The 17659-nt window shown below is 22.4% G+C and overlaps 3 protein-coding genes across 3 annotated transcripts; 1 reads left to right on the forward strand and 2 right to left on the reverse strand. All coding sequences in view use genetic code 6, as the record gives it.

The window, feature by feature from the left end:
• Positions 1–1745: 1745 nt before the first annotated feature.
• TTHERM_00241900 (ubiquitin-activating enzyme E1) lies at positions 1746–5725 on the forward strand (the record flags this gene model as incomplete). The annotated part of the gene is made up of 14 exons (XM_001024914.2): positions 1746–1913; positions 1983–2366; positions 2435–2506; positions 2649–2823; positions 2893–3448; positions 3504–3717; positions 3768–3923; positions 3977–4411; positions 4474–4521; positions 4572–4821; positions 4880–4998; positions 5060–5185; positions 5237–5375; positions 5424–5725. The coding sequence occupies 14 exons, from the start codon at positions 1746–1748 to the stop codon at positions 5723–5725; spliced, it is 3144 nt and encodes a 1047-aa protein (XP_001024914.2).
• Positions 5726–7724: 1999 nt separating this feature from the next.
• On the reverse strand, positions 7725–11684 carry TTHERM_00241910 (hypothetical protein; the record flags this gene model as incomplete). The annotated part of the gene is made up of 2 exons (XM_001024915.3): positions 7725–9125; positions 9258–11684. The coding sequence occupies 2 exons, from the start codon at positions 11682–11684 to the stop codon at positions 7725–7727; spliced, it is 3828 nt and encodes a 1275-aa protein (XP_001024915.2).
• A 1690-nt stretch (positions 11685–13374) lies between these two features.
• On the reverse strand, positions 13375–16704 carry TTHERM_00241920 (AAA domain protein; the record flags this gene model as incomplete). Its single annotated transcript, XM_001024916.2, has 5 exons — positions 13375–14582; positions 14642–15081; positions 15142–15839; positions 15892–16367; positions 16422–16704. The coding sequence occupies 5 exons, from the start codon at positions 16702–16704 to the stop codon at positions 13375–13377; spliced, it is 3105 nt and encodes a 1034-aa protein (XP_001024916.2).
• Positions 16705–17659: the final 955 nt, after the last annotated feature.

Below are 17659 nucleotides of genomic sequence, written 5' to 3' on the forward strand. Positions count from 1 at the left end.
ATAAAGCAAATCAATAATTTTAGTGGAAATAAATTTAGTAAATTTTAATCTTTATCAATTTCAGCCAGAAGAGAATCAATTTATATATATAAAATACTTGAAAATTTTAATAAATTTTGAAGTATAAAATTATATTATTAAGATTCTACAGTTTAATTTAAATTTTTATGAATGAAATAATAAATTTTAATTTACTTTAACAAATAAATAATCAAAATATATTATTTTGTTATTTATATTTTATGAATTTAAACAAACTAGAACTATTATATGATTAAAAATTAAGCCAGTTAGAGTTATATTTCAGTTATTTGTTTCAATTATTTGCTTTTATTTCAAACTAACGACATTTTACTCTTAATATTTAATAAATATTTTTTTATAAACTATAATTCGAGAAATAATTTTAAAAAGGTCATACATAATAAATTTATATCATGTTAATTTTTACATTTTTAATTCGACATTAATTAATTATTCTGCTAAAATCTTTAACTAAAAATAGGTACTTAGCATTCAAAATATAAATAATAGTACTGGTTATATTTAATATATACACTTGATTCAAACAAAATAAACACTTTTATTAATGTTTAATTAATAAATAAATAATTTATTAAAGATATTTTTTCTGTACTATTAATTGTAGATCTTTGATTTTTAAAATTAAATAAAATATATTAGATAATTAAGTAATTGAATTAAATTTTTTTATGTAATTATAAAAATAAAAAGCTAATATAATAGAAGGGGATTTGTTTTCTTTTAAGCTAATTTAGTATGATATGGGAGTGTTGTGATCTAATATATTTCTATCAATATCAGTTAAGATGAAATAATAATCATAAAAATCTGTTATTCAAAAATTGACTTTTTTATTTTCTGAATGAATGAATGTTTAGTATATTTTATTACAATATTAGATTTAATTGATTGTAATAAGAAAACACGAATTTCAAAATTTAGTGAAGTTTATTTAAAATAGTTTTTCGTATTAAAATTTATTTAAATGTCTTTAATCATTTATTTATTTATTTATTCTTTATACTTTAATATTAATTTTTTTTTATCAAGTAATATTTAATATTTTAAAAGTCCTTATATCCTTCATTTTATTAAACAACTTTTTTTTAAAATGAATTTTAATGAATTTGGGGTAAAAAATTGTATTTATTTTTATTTTAAAGAATAATAATTAGATTGAGAATTTAATTATTTTATTTTAATCATGGCATTAATCCATGTTTAATATTTGCAAGTGTATATATCATTATACATTTTTAAAAAACCATTAAATTAATTTTAATATTAAAAATATACCAATTTTATACAAAAAAAGAAATTAATCTATTTAAATTTTACACTAAGATCATATCAAAAAGTTTGTGATAAATTAGATGAAATTGTTACTTAAGATGTTTGATCAGTTTAATATGATTAAAAAGAGATAAAAAAAACTAATGAGATAGAATAATAAACTCAAATATATTCAAATCAATTATTAGAGATCATATAAAAAAATAATTATTTTAATTAGAAAGTTCTCCTAGAAGAGGTCCGTTGTAAAACTGTGAATAATTAATTCATTATAAATTATTTATTCTCCCAAATGTTTTGCTTTAATAGGTGATTTAACATTTATTATTTAGATATTTATTTCATTATTTTCAAATATTAAGTTTTTAAAGATATTATTAAAAGCATTAAAAACACTTAAAGTTAAATAGATTATCAAAAGCTATATAATGGGTTGCGGTTTATCTAACGAAACGAAGAAAACAAAAGAACCTACTGAAACAAAAAAGAAGGATAACCCTGATGAGAATCTATATTCTAGATAGATGGCTGTTTATGGTGCGGAAACTTAGGGTAAGCTTATGAAAATGAAAGTCTTCATTTATGGTCTTTAAGGCGTAATCTTTCATCATTTATTTATGAATTTTTTATCAGAAACTAACTAATGCAAAAATTTAAACTTTTAGGTTGGCATTGAAGTAGCTAAAAATTTAGTTTTAGCAGGTCCTAGTTAAGTAGTAATTTACGATGATAATATTTGTAAGTCAGTCGATTAAGGTGTCAATTTTTACATTTAAGAAAAACACGTCAAAAATAATAGCACTAGAGCTGAGGCCAGTGCAGAGTAATTGTAATAATTAAATCCTTATTGCCAAGTTACAATCCTTAAGGGTGAAATTGATACACAAGTATTATCTTCTTATAATGTTGTTGTTTTCACAGATTACTTCAATAAAGAAAAATTGATAGAATTCAATAATTTCTGCAGAGAAAAAGGAATCGGTTTTATCTACACAGCAAATCTTGGTTTGTATGGATGTGCATTTGTAGATTTTGGATAAAAACATAAAGTAAATTTAATAATTATAAATCAATTTGATGATCAATTAACGTAAATTTCAATATTTATGAATGAAAGGTTTTTGACAACAATGGAGAAGATCCTAAACACTCTATTGTAGTATCGATTACTTAAGATAAAGAAGGTCTAGTAAGATAATTTAATATACAAATAATTTTTTGTTTGTTAAATAAGTTATTTATTTATTTATTTACTAATGTTTTAATACTTGAATAATAAATAAATAAGTAAATGGTTGTTGTTTTTGCTAAAAATCAAATTAATTTATTAGGTAACTACTCATGAGGATAAAAGACATGGTTTGGTAGATGGAGACCACGTTACTTTTAAAGAAGTTTAAGGAATGACTGAAGTAAATGATTAGGTTTATAAAGTTACTGTAAAGTCTCCTTTCACTTTCACTATAGCTTAGGATACTTCTAAATTTAAAGCTTACTAAAGAGAAGGTATTCATTCATTCATTTATTTATTTACCAATATAAAAAAGATGTAAAATTTATTTTTTTAATTTTTAGGTATTGTCCAACAGGTTAAAGTATGTGAGGAAATATAGTTTAATTCATTATAATAAAGCTTGAATAACCCCATAGCTCCTGGAAAAGATTGTCTTGAAATGTGTGATTTTGAAAAAATTGGTAGACCAGAGCAATTACATATTATTTTAAATGGGATATTTGAATTTTGCAAACACAATAATGGTCAACTTCCACAACTTTTAAATTAAGACCATTCTAAATAGTTAAAAGAAATAGTCCATAAGTTATTGGAAAGTAACAAAGCTGATGCAAGCAATAAATTTAAAGTAGAAGAAATACCTGATGAATTAATATAAAATGTTTCTTTGTATGCTAGAGCACATATCAGTCCAGTTGCTTCTTTCTGGGGTGGTGTAGTAGCCTAAGAAATAGTAAAATTCACTGGAAAGTTTACTCCATTAAGGCAATGGCTACATCATGAGGTTTTTGAATGCCTCCCAGATAGTTAAGTTACTAGAGAAGTAGTTGACAGCTAAAATGGTCATTACGTTGCTATATTTGGAAAAGAATTCTAGGAATCATTGTCTAAAATCAAGTATTATAAATTACTGATTAACAGATTTTAATTTTTTAATTTTATAAATGAAAAGATTATTTTTAGTAGGTGCAGGTGCACTTGGATGTGAGTATTTGAAAATGTTTGCTCTCATGGGAATGTCAACTGGCTAAAGTGGACTTGTAAGTGTTACAGATGATGATAACATTGAAACATCTAATTTAAACAGATAGTTCTTATTTAGAAAAGAAAATGTTGGTAAATCTAAATCAGAAACAGCTTGCTAAGTGGCCAAGAATATGAACAACGTAAATAAATTTAAATATAATTAATTATTCAAGATTTTTATTTTATTTAGAGATTAAATGTTAAGAGCTACAAACTCAGAGTAGCACCTGAAAATGAGTAATTCTTTAACGACGATTTTTGGGTCAGCCTAGATTTTGTAGTTAATGCTGTTGATAATGTTAAAGCACGTCTTTTTGTTGATGCACAATGTGTCTGGTTTGAAAAAGTAAAGTTATTTGATCATTAAAAAAATAAAAGTATCTATTTTAAATTGTTTAGCCTTTATTTGAGTCAGGAACATTGGGTACCAAATGCAATTCTCAAATAGTTATTCCTAAACTTACTCAATCATATGGAGATTCAGCAGATCCTCCTGAAGAAAGTATTCCTTTGTGTACTTTAAAGAACTTTCCTCATTAAATTGAACACACAATTCAATGGGCTAGAGATTACTTTGAAGGAATAATGGTTGAAGGGCCAAATGAATTATCGCAATTCATTAAAAATCCATAAGAATACTTATCTAAAATGTAAAGAGAAAACGAAGGTAAAAGTGGTATATTAAGAGCTAAGCTAGAAATTCTATAAAAATTAGCAATAGCTTTTAATGGAGGAACTTACTAAAATTGTGTTACTCTATCAAGAGAATTATTCCAAGAAATGTTCACAAATTAAATTGCACAACTCTTACACAGTTTTCCTTTAGACCATAAGGTAGTTATAGCATTAATTAATTAATAAACATGTCCATCATTATTTTTTATTTCATAAATTAGACTGAAGAAGGATAACCATTCTGGAGTGGACCTAAAAGACCACCATAAGTAAATCATTATAGTAATTTTATGATATAAAAAGAAATTATTGTAATTAGATTATTTATTTTGACGAAAATGATGAGGAACATATCAACTTTATCTAATCGTCTGCAAATATTTTTGCCTATTTATTCGGGTTGAAGTATAATACAAACAGAGAAGAAATTAAGAAAATGGCTAAATCTGTTCATGTTAGAGAATTCAAACCAGGCAATGTTAAAATTAGCACAAATTAAAACGATAACACTTAAAATGTAGCTGAAGATGATGAACAAATTTGTACAAAAATAGCTGATGAACTATTGAGTAAATTTATTAAATTAATTATATTGTTTAAATATTAATTATGCTATCTAACTGATAGAGTTGAAAATATCCTCTTCCAAGAAAATTAACACAACCGAATTCGAGAAGGATGATCCTACTAATTATCATATAGATTACGTTTCAGCAATAGCAAATCTACGTGCTAGAAATTATAAGGTAAAAATAATTTGATAAATTGACTGAAAAGAATATTTATTTTATTTCAAAAATCAAAAAGATTACTGAAGTAGATAAATTCAAAGTAAAATTGATTGCAGGTAAAATTATTCCAGCTCTAGCTACTACAACAGCTATGGTTGTAGGTGCTGTAGGCTTAGAAATCATTAAATATATCTTGAAAAAAGTAATTTAAATTTTATTGTTTTGAGTATTTAATTTAATTTTTTTTAAAAAGCCTATCACTCAAATAAAAAATTCTTTTATGAATCTTGCATTACCAATGTGGTTATTTAGCGAGCCTTTACCACCTATGAAGCACAAAGATAAAGATTATGATGAGATCCTTTTAGGCCCTGTAAAAGCAATACCTCCTGGTAATTTAAATTTGCTAGAAAAACTTATATTTATTTATCGTTAAATAGGTTTCACTAATTGGGATAAAATTGATGTTGTAGGACCTCTAACAGTCCAAGGGCTTTTAGACTATTTCTCATAATAATATTAGGTAAAACTATCAATAATATCTGTTGCAAAGATTTGTATTTATAATTCTTATGCTGGTGATTCTGAAAGACTAACTTAGGATATAGCAGCCTTATATGAAAAACTTAACAAAGCACCTATTTCATAATTTAAAAAATTCCTTGAAATTACAGCTAGTGGAGAAACTTTAAATGATGGGGTTGATGTAAATATGCCAATTGTTAAATACAAATATAAATGAATTACTTAATCTTTTATATCAAGTCAAATGTATTTCTAAAATTTTGTATTTTTAATTTACATTTGTCAATTTTTTCTAATTTTACAATTTTTTTCAACAAATATTTTTAAAAAATTTTTATTAGATAAAAACTAAAAACAAATAATTAATTCAATTATTTTAATTTTTAAAAATATTTTAGGTTAGATTTTTATAAAATATATATTTATATTTTTGTTGTATGAATTCAATTTATATAATTTTTAAATGGTATAGGGTAAAAAACAACATTTTTTTTATTTTAAAGAGATAGATAAAATATTTATCTTAATCGCTACCGAAATTGCCCCAAATCCTTATTTTTGCTACCCCACTTCAGAAAATTTAGCAAAATTTAAAATTTTTGATGTAAAAAACTATTTATTTTTGAAATAATAATAAATTAAATTATTTTATAATTCTAATATAAAATATCAAAATCAGATTATTTTCTTTAATTTTTATCTAAATAAAAGTTGTATTTTGGATTTTTTATCAAATAATAAAAACTTGATTTTACATAATCAAAAAAAATTAATTAAAATATAATTTATTTTTTGTTTCTTTAAACATACTTAGGCATTTAGAAAGCAAATTCATTTAATAATGGATAAATCTTTTACAAAATGTATAAAATTATCAAATAAAAAACCCTTAAATAATTATAAATTTAGATTTGTAAATAAATAACTAAAAATCTTAATTTAAGAAAAAGAAATTGATTATTGAAAGGAAAAAATAAAAAAAGATAAATAAGTATTACTTGAAAAGAAAGAAATTTAATGAATACACTAAATTAATAATAATAATAGTAGTAATAAAAAGTAGCTGGTCGTACTTGTTTCTTGGTAACTAATTTGATTAATATTTTTGTTCATATCTATATTCTTCAAGGATCATATCACAATATTGTATCTCAAACATGGATCATTTACATTCTTATTAGTTACCTTATATCTCACTATATTTTGGGAATAATTTCTATCACTTAGCCAGATTAGTAACTACATAAGTTTTATAAATTTTCTTGCTTGCTTGTCTGTATATATATATATATAATACACTTATTTGTTGGCTTTACTTGCTTAGGATATATAATTTATTAGGTCATCAAAAATCCAAATGAAAGTGTTTTAAATTGGATACAATTTTTAGTTTTATTTGCTTTTCTTACTTTTTGTTTCGCTGATGGATACATAGATTACAATAATTACAAATATATAAATAAATTAATTGCATTATCAATTGCCTAAAACATAAATAATTTCTCTCAAGCTGCTAACCATATAACTACATAAGCTTTATAAAATTAAGCCTAGCAGTAATAACCTTATATCCTTTAGTATCAGTAATTCTAATAAAATATTCCTCAAATAAGTAGCTTGGACTAAAATTAATAATAATTTACATAATCTGTTTCTGATGATATCTTAAATGATTTAAATTCCAACTAAAATTAGATTTTAATCTAGCAAAACGGTTACAGTCAATTCTGATTTCATAAATAAATAGGATATTGCAACAAATTTTTTAATTAATTTATATTTAAAATTAATATTAAATAAATCTTCAAAACAAATTTATTTTGTTATTTTAAATAGATTTTCTCACTTAACTAATTTTTTTCACAACAAAAATAAATAAATAAAACTAAAAATAACATTAATATTAATTAATTTTCTGATTCAATAATTTTATTTGTAAAATTAACATAAATTAATTAAGAAGTGATAAAAATGAATTTGGCATATTTTGTTTACTCATAAGCAAATATTTTTAGAAATAGGAATACTTTTTATTTATCTTTTTTTTATTTGATTAATTGTAATATTTTTTAATTAAAAAAAATCAAAATTTTATCTTTAAAATTACAAAAATAAAACTTTTTATTGAATTTTTATTTACAAAAACAAATATTAAAAAAATTAATTTTAAGAAAAAAAATGTTTTTAAAATATTAATTTTTTATTTGAAAAACTTCTCAAATAACTTATACTCTTAACAGAAATTTGTGAATATTATCATTTTCTTAGGCAGAAAAATTATAATTGCTTTTCTTGATTTATTCTATAATGTATTTCACATCTTCGTATTTCGATATATCAGTAATTTCTGGGAGAATTTATAAAAATTTTTAGAAATTAATATTCATTTGTTTGTGTGTTAGATTTAAACCTTAAATTTATTAGAGGCTGATCATAGCTTTAGCTATTATAGAAGCAATCATAGCAATACTAAAATTACTATTTTCAGCTTCAAATTATTTTAGAAAATTAGATATTAAACTTATTTATTTTGGAGTAATTTGATCAATACAATATCTCGCAATTTTAATTAGGAAACTAAAAACAGCAAAACAAATCACTTAATCTCCATAATTAATCTTACCAGATATAACATCATAATAAATCTAACTTATTATAGGATATACTTATGGATTAATATCAATAAATATATAGAATCTTTATAGACAGTATTTAACACATTCAAAATCAGCAGAAGTTGGTAGCCTTATTATTTTATCTTTGTAAATTTCTTGATAAAATATTGTATCTTGATCAACACTTTCATGTCTTAATAGTTTTTAAATAGCTGACTATGACATTTTGATTCCTTCTATCATTTTATCAGGTAGTTTTTCATATAAGTTGGCTAAAAGTTAAACTCCATTAATAATTGATATCTTATCTTATCGGGCTAGTTAGAAAATTGTTCTCATAATAGATTCGTACAGTTATTAATATAAAATAGCAATAATTTATTTATCTAACAATTTTATGATCTCTTAAACAACTTTAGTTAAAGATTATTTGTAATCTTCAGATCTATTTTTTTCTAATTTTAATGCTTAATATACTGTAAGCTAATACATCTAAAATATTTCAATAGCTCCTTATTCAAGGATTTAAGAATTTCCTTACTATTTAATTTCTTCTTGATGCTTTTTTAGGAAGTAGAGCTAAGTAACACTAATTATTTATAAAATAGTATTCATGATAGAGTGTACACTTTCTTCAAAAATGAGCTCATTTTATAAGTTTTGTGAAAGCAAGTTAAAAATATCAAATTTCTTATAATTTATGAATGTTTCTGTTGACTCTTTGCAAAAAATCAAGATAAAATGTAAAGCTTCTTCTACTAAAATTTATTAGGGCAAGGACGGTCTTAAAATATCATACTCTATACTTTCTTCATCATCTTATTCATCATCTATATCTTCATATTCATCTTCTTCATTAACTTATTCTTCTTCTTCATTACTTTATTCATCTTATTCTTCTTCTTCTTCGTCATCACTATATTCATCTTCTTCATTATCAGCCTATTAATTTTGATGGTTTTAATTTTCTTCTACTTCTTCAGAGTTATTATCACTTTCCTCCTAAGTTATTTTTAAATTGTTTATTTAGCAAATAAAATTCAATAAAATGTTAACTTTTCAAATTTTATTTGTGAATAAATTTTATTTTTTTTTACAAATTGCTTTTTCTAATAAATATTAATTTGAAATTACTCGCTATTGATCTGTTAAGTGCTCTCTGCTTTTAATTATAATCGGACAATTTTTGACTGAACCATCTTTCAAGGCTGATGGTAAAACCTAAAGGAAAACTTAATCAAAGCAATTCTGAGATCCTAGCATTTCCACAGTCAAAACTTAGAAAAACTAATAGTAGAAGGTTTTTTAAGTAGTGCTTATTTAATTTGATGAATTTTAAATCTTTTAAGCTATTTCTTCAGCTATGGCTTTAATGTTTTATTTAAGCTCACTGCAATCCAATTTTAGCATTTGCTTTATTTTTAAAATAGCACAAAGGCAGATTTATTGATTACTTTGGATTAAAAGCTCTCTTTTTTCATTATTAACAATCATTTCTAAGAATAAATTTTCAATGATTTGAATTTCATCTTCTAAATACAGGTATATATCTTCCAACTCTAGAAGCTACTTTATAAATTTCTGTGTTTTTTATGATAGCAAGGCACTATGCTTTTAAAAATTTTCGTTGGTGTATTCCTTAATTAAGATATGAAGTATATCTTTTGTGTAAGGATATAACTAAGCTTGGTCACTTTTTTGTAGATTTTAAAAAATATATATAAACACACTCAAAGCAAAGATCCTTAATTAACTATCATTTATTTTAAAAACTTCTATCAACTATGGAATGAATTAATAATGATGCAAAGTAATGTATTGTTTACAAATTACTACAAAACTCTATGAACTCTTTATAGCATGATATTGTAAAAATGAATCAAAAAACATGTAGCTAAAGAATTTGAAAAACATATCTATTTCTTTTAGCTCAACATCTTTATTAAGTATGTATCTCATGATTTTAAAGCAGCCAATAACTTAAAATTTATCGCTTTTATTCACCACAAGTATGTCTTCTTAAATTAATTTCTAACTGTAAGATGTGTCAACCTCTTGATTTTTACTTAATACTTAGCTTTTTTTAATAACAGAGCATCTCTTCTCAATATTATTCAATTCCTTGTATATGTAATCTATGATTTTATTCTCATTAATGCCATTTAAAACAATATCTATTATCTAATTTATCCTATAATCAATTTCATAATTAGTAAGAAATTTATCATTAGTGCTCAATACCTCAAAAAATTTTAATTTACATACTTATATAGCTAATTGTATATACATGTTTTTATATTTTTTAGCAAACTGAAGGAAAGTGTCTGCTAGTATGGCTTCAGCTATTTCTACACACAAAATTGAGTAAAGTTCAAAATATTAATCTTTTGCTTCAAATACTTATTTAACTAAATATTTTTCTTCAAAATTATTTTCTAAATTTAAAATCTATTCTGTAAATTAGTTAATTTTGTCATATAAATTTTTAATTTACTCTAATCTTTTGTCTTCTAGGATAAGATATATCTCTTTTTTAGTATTAAGCTCAATTACTCCACAATTGATATTAACATTTTAGAAATAAGAATCATTTAAATTAATTATTAGTTTTAATAACATTCCATGAGCATAAACAGTTGTAAATTGAACTTAGTTTTAAATTAGAATGTAGAGATATTAACAAACTATATCAAATTTATATTGGCAAATAATCTCTATTTAATACAGATTATTATAAAATATTACCATAACCATAGAAAGCTAAGCTTTGCTCATATATTTATGTAAAAATAGTAGACAATTTATTGCTAACGCATTAACTTCCTGTTTTTATTCTTAAATCTAATCATCATTTGATATTTTTATAAGCTCATCTATAAGCCTAGATGGTTCTTATATTTTGACTAGGCTAGGCTACTTAATATTCTTCTGTTGTACAATAAAATCGAAAGATTCTTCTTAATTTTCTCTCTTTTTTAAAATAGTGCTTAAGAATGTTAGCACTCTTAAGCATTATTCTGAATCTTTCTAAATAATATATCTAATTAATTCATCTCCTTATATGATAACCTATTGATTAAAGTAAGTAGCTAGAACATAAAGCGTTTGTAAATGCTTCAAGCTAGAATCTGATGTGATGTAGTTGGTCAAAATACTATTAAAAATTTTTTGTAGCATAAAACTATCTTAAGAGCACTCTTTAATCAATAGCGAAATTAAAATAGAAGAAATGTATGAGTAATTATCATTATACCCATAATCAAATAAGGCATCGGTTAACTATTAAACAATTTCAAACTTATTCTCCTTAAACAAAGAAACTAGGTCCTTAAATTGCTTGTCAATATTTTAAAAGTTTAAGCTACTCAATATTGAAGACATGCTTTTCTCTAAATTTTAATATAAAATCTGATTTTTTATTTTTATTAATACTTGAAAATTAGATTCGGCTATTTTAAAAGAACAAATAATAATAAATTAGGGCCACGAATATTAACAGAATTGAGAATGACTTTTATTTGATTTTATTTAAGGCTAAATAATAATAAATTTGAGCTACATACTTAAACATATATGACACAGGAATATTTTTTAATAGAAATATTTAATGAATGATTTCTATTTTAAACGTTTTAGGATATTTTTTTTCCTATATCCAATATTGAAGACATACTTTTCCCTAAAATTTAATATAAAGTCTAATTTTGTATTTTTATTAATACTTGAAGATTAGATTCGGCTATTTTAAAAGAACAAATAATAATAAATTAGCGCCACGAATATTAACAGAATTGAGAATAGATTTTTATTTGATTTTATTTAAGGCTAAATAATAATAAATTTGAGCTACATACTTAAACATAATGACACAGGAATATTTTTTAATAGAAATATTTAATGAATGATTTCTATTTTATAGGTTTATTGATATTTTTTTTTTCCAATTATTGAGAATTAAATGTGTAATTATTTATTTTTTTAACCATAATATTATAAATATGATAATGAAAGAATCTAATCGTTAAATATGACAAAAATTAATATCAAAGTAAATAATATATAATTTTTTCATACAAATTTTTTGAAATTTTATTATTATTGAAAATAAAACTAATTTTTTTCACCATAAATATTTAAGCAATAAAAAATTTATAGAATAATTAGCAATAACTCAAATAAATGGTATCAAGTTATAAATCAAGAGTAATTTAAATTTGATTTTGATATTTTTGAAAATTTTTAATAACTGAAAGAATCTTTTTACCTGTCTCAATCTATGAAAAATTTCGATATCTTAATTTTGTTGTAATTTAAATTTTTATTAAATATTTTTTCAAGTTGGTTTAAAAAGCTTCTTAATAAATTATCCTAATAAAAATAATCAACTTAATGTATAAAACTATGAATAAGAATAGTAATCCTTCTATCTTGTTTGTTTGTTTATTTGTTTGACACTCAATTAATTATATTCAAAAATATAAACTGGTTATTTAATTTATAATAACTTTACTATTTTTTTATTATTTTGTAAAAATAAAAAATTTGATGTCTATACCACTTAATTTCAATCAAACCAATTTTTTCTCTATTAAATAGTTAATTAGAGTAAGTTGCCATAATAAAATAATATTTTATTGGAAAAAGTACATTTAAAATATAAGCACATAAATATCTATAATTTACAATCAATATTTATTTTTAAATTAATTTGAATTGATGGTTTTAAAAATCTAAAAAATATAAAATTCAAACACAATTTTTTAGATTTTATGTTTTCACCACTGTTCATAATTTTTAGGTGATTGATTATTTTATGTTAAATTAGAAATATTGCATTTTTAAATAATAGCTTAAATAATTTAAATTGGGTCATACTAATTAAAAGTAAGTTAAAAAATAAAAATTGTTTGTATTATGCATATTTTTATTTTTAAAAATGATTTTTTTAATCTTTGAGCGCTTTAATTTAAAAAATAAATATCTGCAAATTTTATTTACGATTTTATTAAAAAAAATTATTTATTTGTAAAAAGATATTGATAGTTTATAATATCATTTGTAAAATTATGCAAAAAATTTAGAATAGAAAGGCTAAAAATACAACCAAAAAATTTATAAACAAAATATTTAAAAAATAGAATAATTTCTTTTATTAAATGAATAAACAATAAATTAAATATATAGTTTATAACATAAGTAATGTTTTCAAACTATATTTTTAATAAAGTTTACATAAAATTATTAAGATTTGTCATTATTTTTTGAAATTAGATTTAGATTTTTAAAATTATTTTTTCTATTTTTATGTTAACTTGTTTGAATTAATTGGAAATTATTCTGCTAGTTGATCAAGTATTAATTTATTTTTATCAACTTTAATTTTTTATACTGTTTCGATAAAAACAAAAGGAGGTTATGCTTATTCAACTTAAGGAAGCTCTGGAAATTCATTATCAGAGGGCGAAATAGATGGAATAAAAAATTGTAGAGCACAGTCCATAATATGAGATTTTTAGAAACATAAACCACATATTTGAGGACTTTTATATAGATCCTTAGGTGCATTTTTTCCAATTTCTAATGCTTTTTTTGAAAGAGTTTTATATTAAGCCTCTACTCCTTTAGCACCTAGAGAAAACTATTTCTAGCTCAAGTCTAAAATTTTTTACCATGTTTCACTTTTTAGAGCATATTAATTAAAGTTACCAATGCAGAAAAATCCAATTTTAGCTCTAGAAAAAGCTACATTAATTCTGTGATCATTCAATACAAAACCACTTTTCCTTTCTATGTTTGATCTAACACAAGAAAGTATTATGATATCATTTTCATTTCCCTAGAATTGATCTACAGTATAGGTTTTAACTTTAGATAATCCTTATTCAGACAAAAAACATTATATTAAAATCTTTTAGATTTTATAGGTAGTCAAAACACTAATTTATTCTTCCTCAATTTTTTAATCTTTTAATAGTTATAAGACTAGCAATTTTACAAATAAAGCTTCATGCAGGTTAATAAATGATTTATCTTCTTACTAATCTGGATAACTGTGTTAGAGCATATACATACCATTTTTAGAAATTTAAGTTATACATTCACGACTCTTAGTAATTGGAGCATCAATGTATTCGTTACCATAAAATATTCTAGTAAAGTTAGCAAATTATGGCACCATTCTCCTCTATTAGTAGAGGATGACATGGTCAACTTTATTAACTGAAATTAGTCTTTCGAAATAGGACATTTTGTAATTATAATTTGATTTCAAAGAATCGCATTTAACAAATGGCCTTAGTTGATAGTGATCTCCTATTTAGATTAAATGTTTCACATTAGGTGCTAAAACGGGATAGAAGTGACTTTCAATTATTTCACTTGCTTCTTCAACAAGAACAATTTCAGCCCCAAGCTCTTGAATAGCATCAAAATTTTTGTGATAACCAGAAAATGTCATTCCTATGTTTTTTAATTAATAATTAATTAATAATAAGTCTTAGCTAAAAATAAATAATTACCAATAACATCAAATTTTTTCATGAATTTACTTAGTTTTTTTTAATAAATTTTATTGCTATTCAAATTAGAAGTTTTTATTAAACGTTCGTATACTCTCATTTAGTTTTAGATAATATTGATTTCAATGATATCTTCATTTATTTTTAAAAATTTACTGAATTGAACTGATAGTTGCTCAAATAAAGTAATTTTTTCCAAATATCTCATAATTGAGTTTTCATCTGCAGAGAGCTAAAATTCTTAATCTTTTTGCTAAATATTGATAGATTTTTGAATGTATTCTTTTTACTCTCCATCTAAATCAATACCACCTTCATCAAGATATTTTAATAATTTTTCAGAGCTTAATTTTCCTTTCATCCATTTTGAAAATATTTTCTCCTAAATCTCATTACCAAAATTAGTTATTTTAAGTTCACTTATTAACAAGCTTATCAATCTAAATAAAAACATTTTTATCAATTAAAAATCAATCACACAATTTTAAAATAATATTTACCTTTTCTTAATAGAATTTTTTAATTTTTTTGGAAGTCCTGCTCCTTTTTCTTGTTAGATTATATTTTAGTCTCTTCTCTTTTTTATATTATTAATGCAATCTTGCAATTCTTTATTAATTTAATCTGCTTTTATATTATATTAATCAGAATATTGAAAAACAGGTGCACCTTTTAAATTGTTTAGGGTATATTTTTCCATTTATCTATATTCAATTTCGAATCCCAATCTCAAAATTTTTATATCTTTATTTTCATCGCTTATTTTAAGTAAAAGCCTATCAAGACTTAAATTCTTCAAACTCATCACTAGTATGGGTTTGGGTTTTTATATATGAATACTATGAGCACGTTAAAGCACATTTACAATTTTACAACCCAAGAAAGTTTTTCCAGTTCCAGGAGGTCCCTAGATAATAGAGTTTTCATTAAACAAAGCATGTCTTATAGCAATCCTTTGATATTTATCTAACTATTTTTCTTTTGATATTTCGAACTCAAGTTGTCTTTTGAAGTCCTCAACTTCTATATCGTTTTCTAAGAATTCATATTTAGGGAAAGAGGGGAAACCTTTTTCTCCTTACAAAGTTTAAAGTGGAAAAGCAATATTATTTAGATGTTTAAATTACATCTAGCAGTTCCAGCTTTATTAAAGAGAATTCCAATAGTCAGATGGTATTACTAATTTAAACTTTGAGTTCTATTTTAATTATAAAAAAATTAATTATTTGCATAAAAATATGAATTTTTACAATATCATCTGAATTTATTAAAAATTCATCTAAATTATCTAAAGTGTTCATTTTAATCTTAAAATTTTGTCTGTATTCTATTACTTCAAATAAATTTTTATTTAAATCGTCATCGTTTTTTTAATCTTTTTTTCTTTCATCTTTATTATCATAACCTTCAAATCTTAGGTCGCCGTCGTAATCTTTAGTTACTTTTTTATTCCATTTTACAATAGTTTTACCTATAAAAATCTTCTAGGTATTCAAGCTCACAAAAATGACAATCTGGTTATTAATAATCTCAGCCTATTCTTACATATATCTTGGGATAATGACTAAGGTTTCAATTTCTAAAATTAACCCTCCTTATGGTTCGTATGTGGGTCTTTCAATTGAAAAATTGGAAATAACATAAAAACCTTCTTTTTTTGTTTTCTCATCTTAAAACTTTTGTTGAATATGATGTTACAAGGATTTTCTGAATGATTAGAAAAAATCTATTTTTAATAATAAAAAAATAAGAATAATTTTAATTAATTTTAATTTTTTACTTTCATCTTCAAGTCTTAACATAGTTTATCTGTATTACATCAAATCATCAAACTAGTAATTTTTAGGAATAGGAAGTAATTCTACCATGGCTTCTTTCAATTTTCTCAACTATGGAAATTCTATTTGCTCTTACTCATATTCTTCTTAATCTTTTTCTTCTATTACTTCCACATCTCTCTACTCTTCCTGACTATCTCTATCTTATTCCTCACTTGTGGATTATTATGATGAAAACTCTGATTCGTCATCTCTCATTTCAGTTATTCCAATAAGATGAACCATTTTAGTTTAGCTTTTATAAGTATTTTAATATTTTTTTTGCTTTTTGTTTGATTTATTTAATTATTATAATTTTTTGGTATTAATTTCTCATAAAAAGGCTTGAATCTCTTCTTATTTAAAATAAAAGTGTTTTATATTTGATTAACCTTTATTTAAAATAAAAGTGTTTTATATTTGATTAACCTTTATTTAAAATAGACTCGTATGTTTTTAATTTCAATTTAAAAAATTAGTTAAGTAACTTACATGTTTTTCTGAAGCGATTGATAAAGCTTTAGTTTTTGATTTGTTAAATTTATATTTTTAATCAAATTTTTTGAGGTATTAATTTTTTTAGTACTAAATTTGATAAAGTCTTGATGAATTTCTTTTTTTCACGAAACAGGCTTTTTAATCCATAAAAAATAAAATACTTTTTTTTTTGTAATAGAAACCTTTAAGGATAAAGCTTTTTTAATTAAGAAACACTTAAAATAAATTGATCAATTTATGGTTTTTAACAGCAAAAAATAAAATAAAAATATTTTTAGTTCATAATGACATACTAACTTTATTTTGACATATTTACTTTAGAAAAAAACTATTATTCTGACTAATCAAATATGTTTTGTTCAAAACATTTTTTTGCATTCTCCTTCTCTATTCTTTTTTGGTTTTGGTTTATAACTAAATAATGTAAGCTTTATAATTCAAAATACTATCTATTATGAATTTAAAAAGGAACATTCTTATTAATATATTATAAAAATACACATAAATTTTTTTATTATTTTTAATAATATTAAAATAAATTAGCTTCAAATAAATTTGTATTTTTATTAGATTACTTATCCTTAATATCTAATAATAAAAATCAAATGTTTTTTCTTTTATTAAATTTACAAAATTGTCTTACTTACTAATATTTTAAATAGCTAAGTGGCGAGACAAAATCTTTGAGCAAGTAAAACTAGAA

The sequence above is a fragment of the Tetrahymena thermophila genome, assembly GCF_000189635.1.
Source record: "Tetrahymena thermophila SB210 genomic scaffold scf_8254373, whole genome shotgun sequence".
Lineage (NCBI taxonomy): Eukaryota > Ciliophora > Oligohymenophorea > Hymenostomatida > Tetrahymenidae > Tetrahymena > Tetrahymena thermophila.